The sequence below is a fragment of the Nerophis lumbriciformis genome, linkage group LG03 (genome assembly GCF_033978685.3).
Source record: "Nerophis lumbriciformis linkage group LG03, RoL_Nlum_v2.1, whole genome shotgun sequence".
Classification (NCBI taxonomy): Eukaryota; Metazoa; Chordata; class Actinopteri; order Syngnathiformes; family Syngnathidae; genus Nerophis; species Nerophis lumbriciformis.
Genome location: NC_084550.2, coordinates 51,984,231 through 52,010,718, shown reverse-complemented (window position 1 = coordinate 52,010,718; position 26,488 = coordinate 51,984,231). Strand labels below are relative to the sequence as shown.

At 37.6% G+C, this 26,488-nt stretch overlaps 1 protein-coding gene across 2 annotated transcripts; it reads right to left on the bottom strand.

Annotated features, from left to right (window-relative positions):
- Positions 1–1,239: 1,239 nt before the first annotated feature.
- On the bottom strand, positions 1,240–26,267 carry tnfrsf1b (tumor necrosis factor receptor superfamily, member 1B). 2 transcript variants are annotated; one of them, XM_061939162.2, is made up of 10 exons: positions 26,163–26,267; positions 24,397–24,540; positions 14,212–14,317; positions 9,467–9,592; positions 9,227–9,385; positions 6,321–6,414; positions 6,069–6,253; positions 2,700–2,792; positions 1,985–2,037; positions 1,240–1,890 (listed from the first exon to the last, which is right to left on the bottom strand). In XM_061939162.2, exons 2-10 carry the CDS (start codon positions 24,436–24,438, stop codon positions 1,450–1,452), a joined length of 1,299 nt encoding a protein of 432 aa, XP_061795146.2. In that variant the 5' UTR covers positions 24,439–24,540; positions 26,163–26,267; the 3' UTR covers positions 1,240–1,449. The 2 variants fall into 2 exon arrangements, with proteins under 2 accessions (XP_061795146.2, XP_061795155.2); XM_061939171.2 differs by having other exon boundaries at positions 1,502–1,830; positions 1,996–2,037.
- Between the last annotated feature and the right edge of the window lie 221 nt (positions 26,268–26,488).

Below are 26,488 nucleotides of genomic sequence, written 5' to 3'. Positions count from 1 at the left end.
AAATGGATGGATGGATAGATTAGATTTGCCTACTCTCGTGAATCTCATCTCCAATGTTGGTACCATCATAACCACAAATTTTAATATCAGAATCAGAATCAGCTTTATTGTCATTACGCAAGGTAACGAGATTGAGGCCATTCCATACAGTGCGATGTGTGAATGCTAGAAAAACAATGTGCAAATATATAAAAATTTAAAAAATGTAGAAGTGCAATGAATATACTCTTATACTTACATATTTTTAAAGCATTAGATGACTAATACATCTAAAGTGCTCCCTTCAAAATAAAGGTAAAACAGGTGTTAGATGTGATGAAGAATCGGGCTAAAAAGTGCAACTTCCTTCAAATGGACCTCATAAGTTAAAACAGCAGATTAGTGATGGGTTGTTCGCAAACCAAACGGTTCTTTGAGGCAACTCTTTGGACCGTTTTGTCTTTTTTTTTCGGGAGCTGAGTCAATCAATCAATCAATGTTTATTTATATAGCCCTAAATCACAAGTGTCTCAAAGGGCTGCACAAGCCACAACAACGTCCGCGGTTCAGAGCCCATATAAGGGCAAGGAAAAACTCACCCCAGTGGGACGTCGATGTGAATGACTATGAGAAACCTTGGAGAGGACCGCATATGTGGGTAACCCCCCCCCCTCTAGGGGAGACAGGATGCAATGGATGTCGAGTGGGTCTGACATAATATTGTGAAATTCCAGTCCATAGTGGATCTAACATAATAGTGAGAGTCCAGTCCATAGTGGGGCCAGCAGGAGACCATCTCGAGCGGAGACGGGTCAGCAGCGCAGAGATGTCCCCAACCGATGCACAGGCGAGCGGTCCACCCCGGGTCCCGACTCTGGACAGCAAGCACTTCATCCATGGCCACCGGACCTAGGAGAAAAGAAAAGAAATGGCAGATCAACTGGTCTAAAAAGGGGGTCTATTTAAAGGCTAGAGTATACAAATGAGTTTTAAGATGGGACTTAAATGCTTCTACTGAGGTAGCATCTCTAACTGTTACCGGGAGGGCATTCCATAGTACTGGAGCCCGAATAGAAAACACTCTATAGCCCGCAGACTTTTTTTGGGCTCTGGAAATCACTAATAAGCAGGAGTTCTTTGAACGCAGATTTCTTGCTGGGACATATGGTACAATACAATCGGCAAGATAGGATGAAGCTAGACCGTGTTGTATTTTATACGTAGTCTCCCCGAAGAGGCAAAACTCCCATAACTGAAACAGGACTTTTTAAGTTCTTTATATGTACAGAAAGATCCTCAGTGGTATGATAATCATGTTTATGCTTTTTATGGCATAGGACACAAGGTTGGGTTCCCTGACTGGCCGGGGAAAAGCGAAGGAAAAAAGAAAAAAAAAATATTCATAGACTTATATACAGTAGATACAACCAATGCGAGTACATTCATTGGGGATATACAGTTATAAACATTTCATACGTGCATACTGAATGTACTTTTTAATGTATTTTCATTTGCGAACAAATCTCTCCCCTCTTCCTGCTGTGGGACGCTGAGGGACTCTTGTCCCTCCTCCTCGTGTCCAAGGCTCAGCTCAGAGTGTCTCTGCATTAAGCCTTCAGGCTGCGTGCGGCGTGGGTCTCCATCTCCTATGTTGAACGTGATGTTGACATTAACGTGCGGACTGGCGGCGACAAGGGGCTGTGTCGGTCCAACGGGGGTCTCTGAAGCAGCAGACTGCTGCAGGACTTGGGTGGACTGCAGGGGCTCCACGGACTCCTGGCTGCCGGTGTCGCTGCTGCTGCTGCTGCAGTGGCCTGAATCCCCGCTGACCTCCCCTCTCTGCAGCAAACACTGTTGTTGCGGTAAGGCGACAACAGTCAGCAGAGTTTCACCCAAGTGACCCTCATTGATCTGCACCGCGGGGGAGAAGGACATCCAAATGTTAGCTTCAGGCCGAGCTTAATAAATGAGTGTCTCATGTGACACACCGAAGCAGAAGACTCACTTTATCATCACCATTTTCATTTGCATTGTCTTCAGGTTGCAACCTGCCGGTGCCTGACAAAAATAACAAACATGTTAGTACCGCAAAAAAAAAACAACCTATCAACTAGTGTTAATATTTTGGTACCGGTACTAAAATTATTTCGATACTTTTCTAAATAAAGGGTACCACAAAAAATGGCATTATTGGCTTTATTTTAACAAAAAATCTTAGGGTACATTAAACATATGTTTCTTATTGCAAGTTTGTCCTTAAATAAAATAGTGAACATACAAGACAACTTGTCTTTTATTAGTATGTAAGCAAACAAAGGCTCCTAATTAGTCTGTTGACATATGCAGTAACATATTGTGTCATTTTCCATTCTATTATTTTGTCAAAAATGTGTTACATCACTTTCATTCTCAGAAAAGACTAGAAGAAAGTAAACGGATGTTTGCTAGAATACGTAGCTAAATAATAAAAAACAAAAACAAGCAAGTTGAAAACAAATTGTTTGGTGCCCTGGTGGCGACTTGTCCAGGGTGTACCCCACCTTCCGCCCGATTGTAGCTGAGATAGGCTCCAGCACCCCCGTGACCTCGAACGGGACAAGCGGTAGAAAATGGATGGATGGATGGATGGATGGTTTAGTTGCTGACAACGAAGCTAAGCTGCACACTAGTTACTTGTATTCAGCCTTTAAGTCTTGTTTCTTTTCTTTTTTGCAGATTACCTTTCGCGCGTATTGTCTTGTATATGATCAACAGAATGATGACGACAATGATGAAGAACGAGACCACGCCAACAACGCTGGCGACTGCTGCATCTGTAGACAAAGGTTAGTGCGATTTGGTTATTACTGCTTAAAAAAAAAACATGTCAATCAGTCAATCAATTCCTATATTGTCATTGTCATAATAACACTTAAGTCATACATGTCATACAATGGATGTCCGCTAACTTCTTGCAACTCAACACTAAGAAAACGGAAATGCTGATTATCGGTCCTGCTAAACACCGACATTTATTTAATAATACCACCTTAACATTTGACAACCAAACAATTACACAAAGCGACTCAGTAAAGAATCTGGGAATTATCTTCGACCCAACTCTCTCGTTTGAGTCACACATTAAGAGTGTTACTAAAACGGCCTTCTTTCATCTCCGTAATATCGCTAAAATTAGTTCCATTTTGTCCACTAGCAACGCTGAGATCATTATTCATGCGTTCGTTACGTCTCGTCTCAATTACTGTAACGTATTATTTTCGGGTCTCCCTATGTCTAGCATTAAAATATTACAATTGGTACAAAATGCGGCTGCTAGACTTTTGACAAGAACAAGAAAGTTTGATCACATTACGCCTATACTGGCTCACCTGCACTGGCTTCCTGTGCACTTAAGATGCGACTTTAAGGTTTTACTACTTACGTATAAAATACTACACGGTCTAGCTCCATCCTATCTTGCCGATTGTATTGTACCATATGTCCCGGCAAGAAATCTGCGTTCAAAGAACTCCGGCTTATTAGTGATTCCCAGAGCCCAAAAAAAGTCTGCGGGCTATAGAGCGTTTTCTATTCGGGCTCCAGTACTATGGAATGCCCTCCCGGTAACAGTTAGAGATGCTACCTCAGTAGAAGCATTTAAGTCCCATCTCAAAACTCATTTGTATACTCTAGCCTTTGAATAGCCCCCTCTTTTTTAGACCAGTTGATCTGCCGTTTCTTTTCTTTTCTACTCTGCTCCCCCCTACCCCTTGTGGAAGGGGAGACACACAGGTCCAATGGCCATGGATGGGGTGCTGGCTGTCCGGGGTCGGGACCCGGGGTGGACCGCTCGCCTGTATATCGGTTGGGAACATCTCTGCGCTGCTGACCCGTCTCCGCTCGGGATGGTTTCCTGCTGACCCCACTGTGGACTGGACTCTTACTGTTATGCTGGATCCACTATGGACTGTACTCTGGACTGTACTCTCACAATATTATGTTAGACCCACTCGACATCCATTGCATTCGGTCTCCCTAGAGGGGGGGGTGGGGGGGGTTACCCACATATGCGGTCCTCTCCAAGGTTTCTCATAGTCATTCACATCGACGTCCCACTGGGGTGAGTTTTTCCTTGCCCTTATGTGGGCTCTGTACCGAGGATGTCGTGGCTTGTGCAGCCTTTTGAGACACTTGTGATTTAGGGCTATATAAATAAACATTGATTGATTGATTGATTGATGTCAACGAGATTTTGTTTGAGCTTTGTCCAGCGGCATATGAACTGCATTGAAGTGCAGGTTGACCATAGTTTACAGTTTAGCATTGTCAGGAAGATCGCGATAAGAGGGACGTGGGGGTGGGAACAGTCAGATGTCTGATGGGTGTTCCGTTGATGTTGCAGCAATGCAATGTCCAGAGCACAATTATTGAGGTGGTGAAGAGTGAGGTAATAAGATGGTCCGGGGCAGCAAAGGGGAAGGCTGTTCATTTAGCAGTCTCACAGCCTGGGGATACAGACTGTGAGACATTCTGGTGGTCCTGGCGCGAATCTATCTATACCTCCTTCCAGAGGGTAGCAGGTTGAAGAGGCTATGTGCTGGGTGGTATCTGTCCTTCAGGATGTTGTGTACTCGCTTTAGGCAGCGAGTTGTGTAAATGGCACTCATCTCTGGGAGTATCGTCCTTGTAATTTTCCCCGCCGCTTTAAAGGGGAACATTATCACAATTTCAGAATTGTTAAAACCATTAAAAATCAGTTCCCAGTGGCTTATTATATTTTTCGAAGTTTTTTTCAAAATTTTACCCATCACGCAATATCCCTAAAAAAAGCTTCAAAGTGCCTGATTTTAATCACCCGTCCATTTTCCTGTGACGTCACATAGTGAAGCCAACACAAACAAACATGGCGGAAAGAACAGCAAGCTATAGCGACATTAGCTCAGATTCAGACTCGGATTTCAGCGGCTTAAGCGATTCAACAGATTACGAATGTATTGAAACGGATGGTTATAGTGTGGAGGCAGGTAGCGAAAACGAAATTGAAGAAGAAACTGAAGCTACTGAGCCATATCGGTTTGAACCGTATGTAAGTGAAACCGACGAAAACGACACGACAGTCAGCGACACGGGAGAAAGCGAGGACGAATTCGGCGATCGCCTTCTAACCAACGATTGGTATGTGTTTGTTTGGCATTAAAGGAAACTAACAACTATGAACTAGGTTTACAGCATATGAAATACATTTGGCAACAACATGCACTTTGAGAGTGCAGACAGCCCAGTTTTCATCAATTAATATATTCTGGAGACATACCCTCATGTCAGCAGGCCAGGGAAGCTAGGGTCGATATTCTTCTCTTGATCATCTTCGGGACGGTGTGAGCCAAGACATCCAGGGGGTTTAGCTCGCTCGTCTGCGGGAACAAACTGCCGCCATTGCTTGCCGTGCTACCGAGGTCCTTTGTCCCTGAATTGCTCACACACTCCGGCAGATTCAATGGGGGTCTGGCGGCAGATTTCTTTGACTTTATCGTTGGAAATGCATCTGCTTTGAGTGTCGCAGGATATCCACACATTCTTGCCATCTCTGTCGTAGCATAGCTTTCGTTGGTAAAGTGTGCGGAACAAACATCCAATTTCTTGCCACTTTCGCATCTTTGGGCCACTGGTGCAACTTAAATCCGTCCCTGTTCGTGTTGTTACACCCTTCGACAACACACCTACGAGGCATGATGTCTCCAAGGTACAGAAAACAGTCGAAAAAACGGAAAATAACAGAGCTGATTTGACTCAGTGTTTGAGAAAATGGCGGATTGCTTCCCGATGCGACGTCACATTGTGACGTCATCGCTCCGAGAGCGAATATTATAAAGGCATTTATTTCGCCAAAATTCACCCATTTAGAGTTCGGAAATCGGTTAAAAAAATATATGGTCTTTTTTCTGCAACATCAAGGTATATATTGACGCTTACATAGGTCTGGTGATAATGTTCCCCTTTAACCACTCGCTGGAGGGCCTGTTGGTTCGCTTTAGTGCAGCTAGCAAACCACACTAAAAAGCCGTAAGTGAGGACACTGCTGATGGCACAGTTGTAAAAGTTTATCATACCATGTTTCGTGTCAGATCCCAGCGTTTTTGGAGATGACAGCACAGAATCAGGTGACGTTGTAGAAATTGAACTGTAAGTTTGATTGGCATGTCCACTTGTTTGGACGTGTGGCAGCAGTGGGTCAGCTTCACACACAGTGTCCCAGGTTGACGTTCCTGCTTTTAAGACAGGTCTCCCATGACAGCTGCACACAAAGAAGCGAAGAAAAGGAATAAGGTGCAAACACTGCGATGAAGCCAAGTCACACTCACGATGTATGTGGCCTACAGGGCTCCACTGCCGAGGAGACGTCGGAGAACGTTCCGTCACTGCATTGTTTACACTTCACATTTGCGTTTGATGTTCCTGGGGAAAAAACAAAAAGGCTAAACATGAGCTAGTCTGTAAAATATCTAACGGTGTCAATCAAAAGTGAGCATTGTTGTCTTTGCAGAGGTTTAACTATTATATTGGTGTGTGCAAGTGTGCCTAATAAAATGTCCAGTGAGTGTTGTTGACAGGGTGACATAATCAGTTGTATAGTGTGCAATATTTACAATTTGGTTGCATTCTTATTGTAAAGGATTGGCTCAACTACGTGGTGAAATTAACAATTTAAAATAGTATTTGAAATAATTTTATTTATTATGCGAACAATCAATTTTGCACAAAAAAGCAAGATTAGGCTTCTTCTTCTTTTTATTTATTTTTTTAAAGATGATTAATTCAGTATTTGTTTTAAACAAATAAATAAAATAAGGTAAAAATTATGATACTATTTTCAAGTCTCTCGAATTTGACCGAGACAAACACAAATGTATCTAATTATTACCATGTATATACACTATTTAAATAATAATAGAAAATAAGAAATGCAAATGCAGTATATAAACTATGTGTATGCGTGTGAAAATGAGAATGCCATTGTTATGATAAACTCCTCATTGCAGGTTATATTATTTCTGAATGTCCCTATTATCAACATTATGATTATTTTATAAAATAACTAAATATATTATAATAATTATTGCTATAAGTATATGCATGCATAATACCAAAATAGATTATAATACATTAAAGCATGGGATTTAGTCATATACTTAATGTGTTCGCGTGTGTTAAAATGTTATTTTCTCGTTATTATTATGCTGTTTGAATAATACAAACGCTACAAACCAACATGCAATATTGTAATACAGTCTGTATTATTATTATGTTACTATATATACTAGAGATGGGATTTATGGCTCTTGGAAGGGAGCCAGATCTTGAGGAGCCGTTCCTTTCAAAAGACTTGCTCGTTATTGTAGTTTTCTTTTTTGAATCAAGAAAACAATCACTAGTATCAGTTATACAATAAGAAGTAGATCAGAAAAATGTAATTTACACAAATATTACTCTATTGGTGGGAATTAATCTGAAATATTGACTATAATTGTATTTTAAATTGCAATATTTCCATGCTTTGGCAATGACGTCACTAGTTACAATTTTCCCTCAACTAAAAATGGGTAGAATTTTAACAGCATAGAAAACATATACAAATAAAAATACAATGCATTAATGGATACAAATAACATAAATAAAACCACAATAAAAATTAGGACATAAAAAAATTGTGAGTACAAAATTATACTACCATACCTGGTGAGTGTATGCTTAAACTACTACCCTTCATAATAATGAACCCTATAAGTGAATCCAAGTAGAAAAAAAATCATAAATAAATAAAAGAAAAAACTATCAAAAAAATTATAAAACGAAAAAAAAAAATATTTTTTTTTTTAAACAGAAATATTTATGTACATATATTTTATTTATTTATTTTTTATTTTAAAAATGTTACTCCAAATTCTGCTGAATTTCCTTTAATTTTCTGGTCCAATTGCCAGTCAGGTGGCACACACGTACAGACTGGGCAATTGCCAACATAACACTTCACCCTTGCTCCTGATGCGTTGTGGTTAGGGCCTTGTGTGAACGTGTGTGTGAATGTGGAAATAGAGTCAAAGCACTTTGAGTACCTTGAAGGTAGAAAAGCGCTATACAAGTATAACCCATTTACTCATCCATCCATCCATTTTCTACCGCTTGTCCCTACCCATTTAACACTAAATTTGTATGTGCATAAAAAATAGCTCCCAAACGAACGGCTCACAACTGGGAATCGGTTCTAATTGTTCACTTTAAAGAGCCATTCAAAAGATTTGATTTGTTCGCGAACGCCACACTGCAAAAACTGAAATATAAGTAAGATTAAATATCTCAAATAAGGGCTATATTTGCTTGTTTTCTGTCTGATAAGATAATTCTTCTCACTGAGCAGATTTTATGTTAGTGTTTTACTTATTTGAAGGGTTTTGGTCCTACAGGGACGGCGTGGCGCAGTGGGAGAGTGGCCGTGCGCAACCCGAGGGTCCCTGGTTCAATCCCCACTTAGTACCAACCTCGTCATGTCCGTTGTGTCCTGAGCAAGACACTTCACCCTTGCTCCTGATGGGTGCTGGTTAGCGCCTTGCATGGCAGCTCCCTCCATCAGTGTGTGAATGTGTGTGTGAATGGGTAAATGTGGAAGTAGTGTCAAAGCGCTTTGAGTACCTTGAAGGTAGAAAATGGCACTAGCATTTACTTAATTTAACAATATTTTTCCACATATTGAGCAAAAAGGTCTCTTTTTTTTCTACCAACAAAAGTGCACTTGTTATTAGTGAGAATATACTTATTTTAAGGTATTTTGGGGTTCATTGAGGTTAGTTAATTTTACTTGTTTTGGAAAGTCTTGACAAGCCAAATTTTCTTGTTCTATTTTCAGATAATTTTGCATAGTTCAAATAAAATACCCCTAATTTTTGTATTTTTTTTTCTTGTTTTTGAACACTGACTTTTTGCAGTGCACATCTCTAATATAAACAGTTGCGCTCGAAATATTATAGACCTTCAGTTAGTTTGCAATAAAATACATACAAAAACAACAGAAGTAACCCAACACTAAATTGTAAAACTACAGTCACTATTTATTTTGTGTTTTTAGAATCTCTGAAAATGTTGTACATTTGTATTTTTTAATATCTAATGAGGGTTATACTAGTGTGTGTATGTATAACTTTGTCCTGCTCAAATGTACATACAATGTAAATGATATGATCATATACAAGTGAAATGGTGAGCATCTGGGTACCTGGCACAGAGACTCCATAACCAGCTTTGCAGGCAGTGTGATGTAAACATTCAGTGCAGAGTTGCTCATCGGACTCCATGATGCAGTACATGCCAGGTCGACACTCACACTTGGACATGGCGGTAGAAAGGCAGACTTGGGTGAACTGCAAGCCTTTGTCTGCTCACGCACAGAAAACACCGCCGTGTAAATATGACAAAAAAGTAAACAGAAGCGAAGATTAGATAGGGAGCTACTGACAAGTTCTGCATTTGGCGCAAGAGAAGCAGTTTGGGGCGTAGTTCCAACTCTCCATGTATTGGTCGCGTCCACACGGCTCACACACACTGTCTGCTGTTTCATTGCACTCCCGCGTCAGTCGCCGCCCTGTGAGGAAACAACATGTCACGGACGTAATTTGGGGTTCCCTTGCACATTTTCAAACGGCAGTTTTTGTCCCCTGCTCTGGGTTCGATTCCCATCACAATCCGCAAAACAAAACGTTTCGGTTAACCCACAATTGTTTCCTTTAATGTTAATTTAGTTATTTTTCACTCAAAATGATTAAGTAAATTATTTCTCATGTATTCCTAATAATATAAAACATGCATCTAAATACATTTAGGTACACAGTTGAAAAAAAAGGACAAAAATAAAAAAATAAAAAAGTCAAATCCTTCAAACCACGCCCCCTGTACTCAAGCCAGTTGTGTGCCGCCCACTTCTAAAATCCAAATGTCGTCCCTGCAGCACACTGCATCATACGTTTTTGTTACAAGGCTAAACTTCTGTGTGTGTGTATGCTAGAGGCCCCGCCTCCACCCACGGAGACAAAAAGAGTGGCTGACTGACAAGAGGCTTCACTCCGTTCATTTAATTATGCTATAAAACAAGTGATGACAACGGTTCAAAGAGCGAACCCTCTTTCAGCCTGTTAGGATGCAAGACATCAAAAAATAAACACGCACGGACATGGCAATTATTTTACTCTTGCATTAATTACCTCTCTGTTAATTATCAACATAACTCAAAAAGTTATGGGCAAATTTTGATAAAACTTTTAGGATATGTCAGAAATGGGACAAGTGACAAGTGATTACATTTTGGGGGTGTTAGAATTACCTTCTGGATTCAGTTGTTTTAAGGGATTGACAGATGAGGCTTTTCTAGTTTGGCTTTTCCTATTTCTTTACATTTCTATTCAATATGGTGGAGTGGTGATCGGGTTCACTTGAATCCGATTCCCTGACTTGACTCGAGTCAGCACATTGAATCGTCTGAGTCTACGTTTCCGTTAACTCATAAGGGTGCATCAATTTAAATGAATCATCGGAGTATGCGGCCATTAGTGAAATCCACTGACTCGAAACAGTGAATCAATTCAAACGCATCATCTGAGTATGCTGTGTTTTTGGTGAGTCCACTGATTCGAAACAGTGAATCAATTCGAATGAATCATCAGAGTATGTGGCCATTGGTGGATTCCACTGACTTGAAACATTGAAACAATTCAAATGAATCATTTGAGTATGCTGTGTTTTTGGTGAATCAACAGACTCGAAATGGTGAATAACATTAAATGAATACTCCAAGTATGCGGTTGTTGGGTGAATCCACTAACTCAAAGGAGTGAATAAATTCAAGTGAATCATTGGAGTAAGATGTGTTTTTGGTGAGTCCACTGATTCGAAACAGTGAATCAATTCAAATGAATCATCAGAGTATGTGGCCATTGGTCGAATCCACTGACTCGAAACAGTGAAACAATTCAAATGACTCATTTGAGTATGCTGTGTTTTTGGTGGATCAACAGATTCAAAATGGTGATTAACATTAAATGAATAATCCAAGTATGCGGTTGTTAGGTGAATCCACTAACTCAAAGGAGTGGATCAATTCAAACGAATCATCGGAGTTTGCTATGTTTTTGGGGAGTCCACTGATTCGAAACAGTGAATCAATTCAAATGAATCATCAGAGTATGTGGCCATTGGGTGAATCCATTGACTCGAAACAGTGAAGCAATTAAAAGGAATCATCTGGGTATGCTGTTTTTTTTTGGTGAATCAAAAGACTCAAAATGGTGAATAACATTAAATGAATAATCCAAGTATGTGGTGTTGAGTGAATCCACTAACTCAAAGGAATGAAAAAATCAAATGAATTGTGGGATTCTGTTGTGTTTTTAGGGAATCCACTGACTTCAATAAATGAATCAATTTAAATGAATCATCTGAGTATGCTGTGTTTTTGAGTGAGTCCACAAAATTGAAACAGTGATTCAAAATAAATGAATAATCTAGGTATGCGGTCGTTGGGTGAGTTCACTGACTCAAAACAGGTGAATACATTTGAATGAATCATCTGAGGCTGCTGGGTTTTTCCAGTGAATCCACTGACTTGAAAAAGTGAATCAATTTAAATGAATCATCTGAGTATGTTGTGCTTTTGGTGAGTCCACAGACTCTAAACATTGATTCAACTCAAATGAATCATCTCAGTCTGCTGGGTTTTTGGTGAGTCCACAGATTCGAAACAGTGAATCATGTCAAATGAATAATCCGAGTATGTGGCCATTGGGTGATTTGGGATTTGTTATATATTGTATACATCATATAAAAATAAAATATTAAATAATAATATATCAGTATGTATTATATACTGGGTAGATAATATGCAAATATTACACTGCAAAAAGTCAGTGTTCAAAAACAAGGAAAAAAAATACAAAAATGAGGGGTATTTTATTTGAACTAAGCAAAATTATCTGCCAATAGAACAAGAAAATTTGGCTTGTCAAGACTTTCCAAAACAAGTAAAATTAGCTAACCTCAATGAACCCACAAATACCTTAAAATAAGTATATTCTCACTAATAACAAGTGCACTTTTCTTGGTAGAAAAAAAAGACCTTTTTGCTCAATATGTTGAAAAATATTCTTAAATTAAGTAAATGCTAGTGCCATTATCTTGACATAAGGATATGCGCTCCGCATTACATTTCTTGAAACCAGCAAACTTATACTAAAAACTAATTTATTGTTTTTAATGGAAAGGAATCAAAGCAACCACGTGTTACTCTCGGGGTCTACTAGCCGCTCAGGCAAATCATATGGTCTAAAAATGCATTTTTCCATCGATAACATTACATCATCGCACCAAGTGCGTGCTCTTTCAGTCAATTAGTGCGCATATATACAGCCCGGCCCCCGGCCAAAAATGTTTTAATTGTAATTTGGAGGAATTTATCTGAATGTGCATGAACTATTTCTGTTCAAAATAGTTTGAAATGTCAAATGTTTAAATATTAACTGTCAGTTTACTGTACTGTGCCAACTGTACTACTATATGAGTACGTATTTTCTATTGTTTCATTGAAAATAAAACAGCAAAGTCAATTTGGCTGTCATCTGTTTTAATTATGAGACACATTTTTTTTCATGCTTGAAATAAGAAATTATTACCTTAAAAAAGTAGTTTTATACTTGCGAGTGTTGATGACACAGCTTTGCAACAGTTGATATTCTAGTTTCAAGCATGTTTTACTCAATATAGGTCATAAGATCTCAGCAACAAGCTGTAATATCTTACTGAGATTATTTAGGACCAAAACCCTTAAAACAAGTAAAACACCCTAACAAAAAATCTGCTTAGTGAGAAGAATTATCTTATTAGACAGAAAATAAGCAAATATCACCCTTATTTGAGATATTTAATCTTACTTAGATTTCAGTTTTTGCAGTGTACGTATATGTTATATTTTATATTGCTACTACTCAGCCTACTCAGTGGCCTAGTGGTTAGAGTGTCCGTCCTGAGATCGGTAGGTTGGGAGTTCAAACCCCGGCCGAGTCATAACAAAGACTATAAAAATGGGACCCATTACCTCCCTGCTTGGCACTCAGCATCAAGGGTTGGAATTGGGGGTTAAATCACCAAAATGATTCCCGGGCGCAGCCACCGCTGCTGCCCACTGCTCCCCTCACCTCCCAGGGGGTGATCAAGGGTGATGGGTCAAATGCAGAGAATAATTTCGCCACACCTAGTGTGTGTGTGACAATCATTGGTACTTTAACTTTAACTTTAACTTTATGGTACATTTTAGTCTACTTTATACCTGCATTATCCTTTCCATCCTTTGTAACTGAGCTACTGTGTGGAACAATTTACCTTGTGGATCAATAAAGTTTGCCTAAGTCTAAGTCTAAATTCAAAATAAATGAATAATCTAGGTATGCGGTCATTGGGTGAATCCACTGACTCAAAGCAGTGAATAAATTCAAGTAAATCATCTGAGGCTGCTGTGTTTTTCAGTGAAACCACAGACTCGAAAAAGTGAATCAATTCAAATGAATCATCTGAGGCTGATGTGTTTTCAGTGAGTCCACCGACTCGAGTGAAGAACCATCTAAGACGACGTTGGCGGCGAAAAATCCACTGACTCGAAACAGTACGTCAATTTAACAGAATCGTATGATTCCATTGTTTTTCAGTGATTCAACTGAACAATATGAGTCCACTGACTCAAGCTGAGAACCAACTAAAATGAGTCATCTGAGTCCATGCTCTCTTTGGTGAATCTGATGACTCAACTAGTGCACCAATTTAAATAAGTCATGTGAGTCTGTGGTGTTTCTGTTGAGTCAGCAGACTCAACTTAGGGAAACTTTTTACAATGAAATGATTTACGTGGACCCCGACTTAAAACAAGTTGAAAATTATTCAGGTGTTACCATTTAGTGGTCAATTGTACGGAATATGTACTGAACTGTGCAATCTACAAATAAAAGTTTCAATCAATCAATCAAAAAGAACTATGCGAGTCCATGTGAGTGAGTTACGGTCAGCTATTGATTCAGGGAGCGATCGTCTTTATTATGAGCAATGTTTTTCTTAGGTAGTTTATCAGGTTACCAAATAAATACTTCGTTGTCAACCACTATGCTATTTCGGAACAAATCCATAAATTCCAGTTTGTGCATGTTACTTGATGAGTTTCAAGTTTACCAGGTGGGCACTTGCTGCAGCACAGTCCTAAAGCCTCCAGCAGGTACTCTCGATCTGGATTGCTGCACTTTATGCCTGGCTCAGCCTGATAGGGCAGCGCTAACACCTGGAGGGGGAAACAGAGGAACACTTGTGTATATTACAAAGTACAACGCTGACCTCCACCAAGGCCGACCAATTAGAACTATGATTGTCCAGGGTGTACCCCGCCTTCCGCCCGATTGTAGCTGAGATAGGCTCTAGCGCCCCCCGCGACCCCAAAGGGAATAAGCGGTAGAAAATGAATGGATGGATTGTAAAATCATGGCTGTTTCACTTCAACCTGCAGGTACATCTCCACCTGTTGGATCGGCATGGTCATTGCACCACTTGGCAACAATGCAAGTGGACTGTAACGCCAAGTTTTTTGTGACTGCACGTGTTATTATGATCGTCAGCAATATTGTGTGTTTTTGCAGAATACTGCTAACAACATACAAAACAAACCGCTTCCAAATGATAACTTGAAGCAATGTTTTTTTTAATGAATTCAACACAAAAGACCAAAAATGTCAACTTTTCAAAAACCCCTATTCACAAATTATTTATATCAATATTGTGTCTACACTTTAAATGACTCAGTCTTTTAAAGTGACTTATGCCTGAAATATACATTTAAAATACCAATTATAATACTTTAAAGGCCAGTATTGTTACATACAGAAAGTGTTTTTTAGTGAAAAATATTAGAAACACACGCACAAACACACAAACCATTATCTAATAATAAAAAGCAAAAGTAACAAAGAAGTAGTAGCTAGGAACAACAAAAAACAGCAAAAGGTGGGAAATGTTACTGCATGCTTTGAATGGGAAAATGTTGCACCATCTGGGGAACAAGTTAAAAAGCCAGTAATCCAAAATAAAATATTCATGTAAGGGGTTGAAGGAGTTTACTTGAATACAAATGTGTAATGAAAATGGTAATTGTTTTGTAGTTTGTGTAGCTTTTTCATTTTAAGATAATTTATTGAACAAAGAAACAATTAAAAATGCATTAAATGAATTCCAAACAACCATATTGGCTTGACAATAAATGAAAAAACAAAACTGAAAACATGTCTTTGGTTTTTTTTTCTTTAAAGGTATGGGAGAATGACATAATGTTCTGAACTCCTGTTCCTGTTTTACCTGGCCATAGTGTGGCTGTAGCTCATGTTGCCATAGTGACGACATATCATTAGGTATGCCTGCCCTTAGGTAACCTCAACTAGCGATTGTGCTGTCAAGCTAATAATAATTATTCTTATTTTCAAAAGCGTCAAATAAGCTAACCAATGGCGGTGGAGGGTGGGCTTTGAAACAGGACCAGACCATCTTATACCTGTACCCACCTTGCGCACACACACACACACACACACACACACACACACACACACACACACACACACACACACACACACACACACACACACACACTTGTATTTGTTAACTTCTTGAGACCTCCAAAAAATGCCTACCTATTTAGGACCACCCTTTCTAGATATATACAAATTTGTATTTACAACATTAATAATATATACATACTATGCAAATATAAAAAAGCTTGTTGTGAAAAATTAGTTGGAATTCCATAAGAAAAAGGTCACAATTTCACAAGAAAGTGGCAGTATTATAAAAAAAAGTCGTAATTTTACTCAACGCGAGTCAACATTTTACAATAAAAACTGAACATTTGTACAATATTATAATAAAAGTTGGAATTTTACTCAATAACAGTCGCAATTTTACAAGAAAAGCTTAAAATGTTGGTAACTTAATGAAAAAAGTCGTAATTTTACTCAACAAAAGTCACAATTGTATAAGAAAACTTAAAATTTTGGCAATATTATAATAATAATCGGAATTTTACTTGGCAAAATTATGCCAAAAGTCATTATCTTACGCCAAAAAATTCACAATTTTACAAGAACAACAAAAAAAATGGCAATATTATGATAAAAGTCAGAATTTTACAAATGTCACCATTTTGCATTAAAAAACAATAAGTTTACATAAAGTAATAATTTTACGAGAAAAGAATGCAATATTACAGAAACAGAAAGAATATGAGAAATTGTTCCCAATTCTATAAGAAAAATTGTGAGAAAAATTAGTTAAAAAATAGTTTTTGAATTGTTTGTTTGTAATTGGTTTTTGGTCTTCATTATTTTCTTCAAGTTGTTACAGTATGTTTCGAATCTCTCGATTAACATATTTATTCTATTTTTTTAATACATTTTGGCCAAAGGAGGCGCATTTCAATTTCTTACACAAACGTATTACTTATGTTGGCCAGAGGGGAACACTTCAAATTTTTACACACGCTTGTTATTTCATATGTTGACAAAGAAGGGGAGCACTTTTAAAACCAACACACAGTCAATTTGAAAAATCCCTCCTTTTTGGGACCACCCAAATGAGACAATCTCTATTAGATGCAATGGTTTTCCGTATTGGGACCATGATTTATGTCCTAACTTGTTCACCGGTCCTCATATGGAAGGTACTTTTCCTTATTGATGTCTCAAGAAGGGTAGAAATACACACACACACACACACACACACACACACACACACACACACACACACACACACACACACACACACACACACACACACACAGGACCGCATTGTTGTCAACCTCAGGTGGACTCAGTCTCTATCTCCAATATCTCTCCAAAAATGTTGGGACTTTGAAATGCAGTATGTGCAAACACACATTCTTCATTCAAACACACACTGTTCATTCAAAGCTAAAGATAGAAACGATTATGAAATTAGTATGCTGGTCGACATCAGTAAAACGTCCAAACACTCCAAACACAGAAATTATGACTTTGATACATTTTGTGCAAGATGCTTGACAATATGAATTTCTATGTAAACACTGCACTATATCATATAAATGTACAGACCATGTTGTATATGGCTAAACAGAGTTGCGTGGCCTTATACAAAATGTTGTTTGTTGCCCATTTTAGTCTTTATTATTACTTATTACTTATTTTTATTATTAGACCCCTGAAGGGCGCCCACCCCACCCCAAACCTAACATCACCGCCCACATAGATAGATAGATAGATAGATAGATAGATAGATAGATAGACAGACATACAGACACCCAGTATGTTTACACACACTAAAAAACTAATAATTGACTTAATTTGGTTGAAACTACCTAAAATAAGTTTTTTTCTGATAATCTGATTCATGTGGGATTATCATTAGTGGATAACTATTATCATAATAATTAGAGATGTGTGATAATGGTTTTTTTGCCGATATCCGATATTTTCCAACTCTTAACTACCAATTCCGATATCAACCGATACCGATATATACAGTCGTGGAATTAACACATTATTATGCTTAATTTTGTTGTGATGCCCCGCTGGATGCATTAAACAAAGTAACAAGGTTTTCCAAAATAATTCAACTCAAGTTATGGAAAAAAATGCCAACATGGCACTGCCATATTATTGAAGTCACAAAGTGCATTATTTTTTTAACATGCCTCAAAACAGCAGCTTGGAATTTGGGACATGCTCTCCCTGAGAGAGCATGAGGAGGTTGAGGTGGGGGGTAGGGGGTAGCGGGGGGTGTATATTGTAGCGTCCCGGAAGAGTTAGTGCTGCAAGGGGTTCTGGGTATTTGTTCTGTTGTGTTTATGTTGTGTTACGGTGCGGATGTTCTCCCGAAATGTGTTTGGCATTCTTGTTTGGTGTGGGTTCACAGTGTGGTGCATATTTGTAACAGTGTTAAAGTAGTTTATACAGCCACCCTCACTGTGACCTGTATGGCTGTTGATCAAGTATGCCTTGCATTCAGTTGTGTGTGTGAAAAGTCGTAGATATTATGTGACTGAGCCGGCACACAAAGGCAGTGCCTTTAAGGTTTAATGCCGCTCTGTACTTCCCCCTAAGTGTAAGGCGTTTTAAAAAGTCATAAATTTTACTTTTTGAAACCGATACCGATAATTTTGAAACCAAAACCGATAATTTCCGATATTACATTTTAAAGCATTTATCGAAATCCCTAATAATAATACATCATGATTATATTTATTAGTGCATATACTGGGGGTTACGCCTCCCCTGTCTTTAGAAAATAGTGACGCTTCTGTTTTGAACTTTAATCAAAGGTCCTTGAACGCAACACAGTTACGTGCTATGAGATGCAAAATTAAAATGAAACATAATGTTCAATACTGCCATACATAGATTTATCATATTTCTACTTTTCTTCTATCATCTCATTCTGGTTTCCAAACGTTGGCGCTTTATGTGAGTGCATACATGTGATTTTTGATGACGTTTTGGACGTCTGTGTTGAGGGAACGTTGAAGTGTTCCATGCTGGATTTGTCACGACCAGGAGGCATGAACCATTTTGCATTTTCACAAGGGCTGTGTTACTAATTTGATAATTTGATGCAAGCAACCTTATTATTGAGCTTTGACAACAAAAGTAATTTTATGATGTCATATTCCAAAACTGACTAATTAAAATGAAAGATTAAAAAATCCCAGGGGCCTCATGTATTAAGATGTGCGTGCATTTCCTACTAAAAAATGGTGTACATCCAAATACAGAAAACGTCGTACGCACAAACAAATTTAGATGTATAAAGTGTTAACCCAAGCGCATTTATTTTTTACATCCTAATCAACATAGATAAAATTCTCTCTGCGTTTCCACCAAAGACTACCCAGGTACAAAACCCAAAACCAGTGAAGTTGGCACGTTGTGTAAATCGCAAATAAAAACAGAATAGAATATTCAATTGAATAGACTGCAAAGACAAGATACTTAACGTTCGAACTGAAAAACTTAATTTTTTTTTTGCAAATATTAGCTCATTTGGAATTTGATGCCTGCAACATGTTTCCAAAAGGCTGGCACAAGTGGCAAAAAGACTGAGAAAGTTGAGGAATGCTCATCAAACACTTATTTGGAACATCCCACAGGTGAACAGGCTAATTGGGAACAGGTGGGTGCCATGATTGGGTATACAAGCAGCTTCCATGAAATGCGCAGTCATTCACAAACAAGGATGGGGCGAGGGTCACCACTTTGTGAACAAATGCGTGAGCAAATTGTCGAACAGTTTAAGAACAACATTTCTTAAAGAGCTATTGCAAGGAATTTAGGGATTTCACCATCTACGGTCTGTAATATCATCAAAAGGTTCAGAGAATGTAGAGAAATCACTGCATGTAAGCGGCAAGGCGGAAAATAAACATGGAATGCCCGTAACCTTCGATCCCTCAGGCGGTACTGCATCAAAAAGCGACATCAGTGTGTAAAGGATATCATCACATGGGCTCAGGAACACTTCAGAAAACCACTGTCAGTAACTACAGTTATTCGCTACATCTGTTACTGCAAGTTAAAACTCTACTATGCAAAGCCAAAGCCATTTATCAACAACACCCAGAAACACCGCCAACTTAGCTGGGCCCGAGCTCATCTAAGATGGACTGATGCAAAGTGGAAAAGTGTTCTGTGGTCTGACGAGTCCACATTTCAAATTGTTTTTGGAAACTGTGGATGTCGTGTCCTCCGGACCAAAGAGGAAAAGAACCCTCCGGATTGTTATAGGCGCAAAGTTCAAAAGCCAGCATCTGTGATGGTATGGGGGTGTATTAGTGCCCAAGGCATAGGTAACTGTTGAACAACTTAAGCTGTACATCAAGCAAGAATGGGAAAGAATTCCACCTGAAAAGCTTCAAAAATTGTTCTCCTCAGTTCCCAAATGTTTACTGAGTTTTGTTAAAAGGAAAGGCTATGTAACACAGTGGTAAAAATGCCCCTGTGCCAACTTTTTTGCAAGGTGTTGCTGCCATGAATTCCAAGTTAATGTCATGACGTGGACTATGGCGGGGTTTGTTTTCCCGAGATGCAAGGAAATTTGATCGGACATGGCGTGAAGGTAAGGACATGATTTACTTTAACACTAACAAAGGAACAAACAAAAGGCGCGCACAAGGCGGAGGTACAAACTTGACTATGAAACAAAAACTAGCACTTGGGAAAAACTATGGACATGAAATAAACAAAACTTACGTGGCATGGCATGAAGCATAGACTATGACAGGCATGAGTATCAGAAGTAGCAACGGATAGCATGGGTGTCAGAAGTAATGTCGCCAGGCCAACTGCCTGGCAACTGCAAGCTTAAATAATACAGACATGATTAGTGACAGGTGTGTGAGTCTAAATGTGCAACAGGTGAAACTAATGGTTGTCATGGTAACAAAACAAGCAAGAATGAAAAAACAGGAACTAAGTGTCCAAAACCCAAACAGCACATGGCCAAACAAAAACATGATCAAAAGACATGACAGTTAATGATTATTTGCAAAAAAAAAAATTAAGTTTCTCAGTTCGAACATTAAATATCTTGTCTTTGCAGTCTATTCAATTGAATATAAGTTGAAAAGGATTTGCAAATCATTGTATTCTGTTTTTATTTACGAATTACACAACGTGCCAACTGGTTTTGGGTTTTGTAGATTTAGATCTTCAGGAACTATTCTTAATTCCTGCTAGCGAGGAAGATTACAGGATCTTTTGAGGGGCAAGCTGTGAGGTAGACCGCTGAGTGGTTAAACACAGTTGGGGCGTTCCTAAAAACCGCCATTACACCATGCGAGACTACTAGTTTATTTCTTATTCCTTGTGTATTTCTATTATAACAAACTTGACAATGGGGAGAAAGAAGAACGAAAGGAACCTGCGACTTCCAGGAACTTTTGTGGGGCATCTGTGAGCTGATTAGTGGAACTACCGTATTTTTCGGACTATAAGTCGCAGTTTTTTTTCATAGTTGGGCCGGGGGTGCGACTTATACTCAGGAGCGACTTATGTGTGAAATTATTAACACATTACCGTAAAATATCAAATAATATTATTTAGCTCGTTCACGTAAGAGACTAGACGTATAAGATTTGATGGGATTTAGCGATTAGGAGTGACAAATTGTTTGGTAAACGTATAGCATGTTCTATATGTTATAGTTATTTGAATGACTCTTACCATAATATGTTACGTTAACATACCAGGCACGTTCTCAGTTGGTTATTTATGCCTCATATAACGTACACTTATTCAGCCTGTTGTTCACTATTCTTTATTTATTTTAAATTGCCTTTCAAATGTCTATTCTTGGTGTTGGGTTTTATCAAATCAATTTCCCCAAAAAATGCGACTTATACTCCAGTGCGACTTATATATGTTTTTTTCCTTCTTTATTATGCATTTTCGGCCGGTGTGCCTTATACTCCGGTGCGACTTATAGTCTGAAAAATACCATAACTTGTAGTAATTTTACTCAGCCGTAGTCTTTTAAACTTGTGGACATTTTCATGCTGTTTATTAATTTGTACCAACTTCACTCCAATGCATGAAGCTACAAGAAGAGGACGTACTCTTTTAAACGTATTTACAGAGGAATATAATGTATTTAGTCGGACATTGAAGCGGCGAGGCGAGCTGCTCACTGGGACTCAGAGACCTCGTTGTTTGAGGATAAACGTGAACTAAAGGAGGCAGTAAACGAGTGGAAAGAAGGTAATTTATAACATCAAATATTCAAAGTTTACTTTGTTACATACTGTAAAAGAAGTCAGTGACACGCCATTTGTGTTGTTATTTATCGCAACCCGAGTGGATCGAATGCTAATGCTAATAAGCTAACGCTAAAGATGCCGTGTTTGTGTTGTCACCATGAGATAAACACTGACCTTTATTAATTACATATTGTTAATTACAGCTGAAATGGATCAGATAGGACTCGTCTGACCCTCTTGAATTCATCATTTACTGAGGGGACACAGTCGTCTTTTTATGTAATATCCAGTACACTTTGTTTTATTACACTTTGTGTTGTACCGTATTTTATTGCTGCTTTGTATTTTATTTACCTATGAATATGACCAAATAGTGTATTTACATGGTATCAGTGTAGAAATATACTGTACTACACCTTCACACGCCTGATTTGTATGAATTACCCTGAACTGTGAAATGTGGTGGAAACACGAACCACACACCTCTACTGGAACCTTTAAGTCCAGGAACTAAAGGTTCCAAGAACCTAATTTTTCTGAAATGTTGGTGGAACAAAGCCTAATGAAAGCACGCGTAAGTCTGATACAGAAAGGCACCACAAGCGGCACAAGTCATTACTCTGACATGTAATCATGTATTAAACATTACTACAGTGTACTTTAATGACATGTAATCATGTGTTAAACATTACTATAGTGTACTTTAATGATATGTAATCATGTATTAAACATTACTATAGTGTACTTTAATGACATGTAATCATGTAATAAACATTACTATAGTGTACTTTAATGACATGTAATCATGTATTAAACATTACTATGGTGTACTTTAATGACATGTAATCATGTATTAAACATTACTATAGTGTTCTTTAATGACATGTAATCATGTATTAAACATTAGTATAGTGTACTTTAATGACATGTAATCATGTATTAAACATTACTATAGTGTACTTTAATGACATGTAATCATGTATTAAACATTACTATAGTGTACTTTAATGACATGTCATCATGTATTAAACATTACTATAGTGTACTTTAGTGACATGTAATCATGCATTAAACATTACTATAGTGTACTTTAGTGACATGTAATCATGTATTAAACATTACTATAGTGTACTTTAATGACATGTAATCAAGTATTAAACATTACTATAGTGTACTTTAATGATATGTAAACATTACTATAGTGTACTTTAATGACATGTAATCATGTATTAAACATTACTATAGTGTACTTTAATGACATGTATTCATGTTTTAAACATTACTATAGTGTACTTTAATGACATGTAATCAAGTATTAAACATTACTATAGTGTACTTTAATGACATGTAATCAAGTATTAAACATTACTATAGTGTACTTTAATGATATGTAAACATTACTATAGTGTACTTTAATGACATGTAATCATGTATTAAACATTACTTTAGTGATGTAATCATGTATTAAACATTACTATAGTGTACTTTAATGACATGTAATCATGTATTAAACATGACTATAGTGTACTTTAATGACATGTAATCATGTAATAACCATTACTATAGTGTACTTCAATGACATATAATCATGTACTAAACATTACTATAGTGTACTTTAGTGACATGTAATCATGTATTAAACATTACTATAGTGTACTTTAATGACATGTAATCATGTATTAAACATTACTATACTGTACTTTAATGACATGTAATCATGTATTAAACATTACTATAGTGTACTTTAATGATATGTAAACATTACTATAGTGTACTTTAATGACATGTAATCATGTATTAAACATTACTATAGAGTACTTTAATGACATGTAATCATGTAATAAACATTACTATACTGTACTTTAACGACATGTAATCATGTAATAAACATTACTATAGTGTACTTTAATCACATGTAATCATGTATTAAACATTACTATAGTGTAATTTAATGACATGTACCGGTAATCATGTATTAAACATTACTATAGTGTACTTTAATGACATGTAATAATGTATTAAACATTACTACAGTGTACTTTAATGACATGTAATCATGTATTAAACATTACTATACTGTACTTTAATGACATGTAATCAAGTATTAAACATTACTATAGTGTACTTTAATGACATGTAATCATGTATTAAACATTACTATAGTGTACTTTAATGATATGTAAACATTACTATACTGTACTTTAATGACATGTAATCATGTAATAAACATTACTATAGTGTACTTTAATGACATGTAATCATGTAATAAACATTACTATAGTGTACTTTAATGACATGTAATCATGTATTAAACATTACTATACTGTACTTTAATGACATGTAATCATGTATTAAACATTACTATAGTGTACTTTAATGACATGTAATCATGTATTAAACATTACGGTACTATAGAGTACTTTTGTGACATGTAATCATGTATTAAACATTACTATAGTGTACTTTAATGACATGTAATCAAGTATTAAACATTACTATATTGTACTTTAGTGACATGTAATCATGTAAACATTATTACAGTGTACATTAGTGACATGTAATCATGTATTAAGTAAAAAAACAGTCAAGCGTACCTGCATAGCGTGCACAGAGAGCAGCACAAACACGTCCTTCATTGCTTCTCAGCAGCAGATGTAAAAGTGGAGCAAGTTCCTTGACGTAATATGAGCGTTCGGATGAAGGAAGTGAGCGTGCAACTTGCAGGCAGTCGCTCTGAACTATGAAGAAAAAAAAAGTGCATTTTATTGAGTAGGCTTCAAACTGATGACCAACATGCGTAGTCTAACAACCGACATTTCAATCACAGATGAAAAATGACAACAAGTCGTTATATAACCTATGGCCTCCAGGTGTCTGCATGCTAACTGAAATTCAGGAAGATAGATTTTGTTTTTTTAAATGTAAGTAAAACAAATTAAATACAATTCATCTAAGTAATAAAGCAGACAACATACTAAAAGGATGAAATAAGTAGGATTAAGTAATTGATACAAATTATGTAGTGTACCTCAATATGTATTTGTGGTATTTTATTCAGTTTGTGGTCATATATAAACGCCGGTGTATACTGTATGTTACCGACCTTCGATCCCTCAGGCGGTACTGCATCAAAAAGCGACATCAGTGTGTCACCACATGGGCTCAGGAACACTTCAGAAAACCACTGTCAGTAACTACAGTTGGTCGCTACATCTGCAAGTGAAAGTTAAAACTCTACTATGCAAAGCAAAAGCCATTTATCAACAACACCCAGAAACGCCGCCGGCTTCGCTGGGCCCGAGCTCATCTAAAATGGACTGATGCAAAGTGGAAAAGTGTTCTGTGGTCTGAAGAGTCCACATTTCAAATTGTTTTTGGAAACTGTGGACGTCGTGTCCTCCGGAACAAAGAGGAAAAGAAATATCCGGATTGTTATAGGCGCAAAGTTCAAAAGCCAGCATCTGTGATGGTATGGAGGTGTATTAGAGCCCAAGACATGGGTAACTTACACATCTGTGAAGGCGCCATTAATGCTGAAAGGTACGTACAGGTTTTGGAGCAACATTTGTTGCCATCCAAGCAACGTTATCATGGACGCCCCTGCTTATTTCAGCAAGACAATGCAAAGCCACGTGTTACAACAGCGTGGCTTCATAGTAAAAGAGTGCGGGTACGAGACTGGCCTGTCTGTAGTCCAGACCTGTCTCCCATTGAAAATGTGTGGCTCAATATGAAGCCTAAAATACCACTACGGAGACCCCCGGACTGTTGAACAACTTAAGCTGTACATCAAGCAAGAATGGGAAATAATTCCAACTGAAAAGCTTCAAAAATTGGTCTCCTCAGTTCCCAAACGTTTACAGAGTGTTGTTAAAAGGAAAGGCCATGTAACACAGTGGTAAAAATGCCCCTGTGCCAATTTTTTTGCAATGTGCTGCTGCCATTAAATTCTAAGTTAATGATTATTTGCACAAAAAAATAAGTTTCTCGGTTCGAACATTAAATATCTTGTCTTTGCAGTCTATTCAATTGAATATAAGTTGAAAAGGATTTGCAAATCATTGTATTCTGTTTTTATTTACGAATTACACAGCGTGCCAACTTCACTGGTTTTGGGTTTTGTAGAACCAGCTCACACAAATACCTGCTATTTTAGACCAATGAACTATATTGTATTATTATATTATTATTATATTATATATGTATATATATTCTCGAGCAAAGCAGAAATTACGGGAAATAAAACCTCCCCCTCTTACACATTTCTGTAGCTCCTTTTGATGACACGCTTGTGTTCTTTGTTATGTGACAGAAAACAAAAACATGCAAATGAGTTCCACACAGGCAGCAAAGCAAGCACCTATTTCCTCTCTCTGAGATAGACTTCAGCCTTAAGTCGCTACACGTCTTCAAACATGTCGGCTTTTCCGAGCAAACCCCACTCTTTTTACTTTATATTTGTCAGTGCCGCAGTGAAAAAAAAAGGGAAGTTGAAAGCTCGGCTCACAGCTTGAGGACAATAAACGAGATGCATCCTGGCGACAGAGAGGTTTCAAAATGAGTCAGCAAGTATTGTGCAAAAGAAGAGTATATAAATAAAACAAACTGTCCTTAAAGGGGAACTGCACTTTTTTGGAATGTTGCCCATCATTCATAATCCATATCTATGTTTTTCTTTTTTTTATG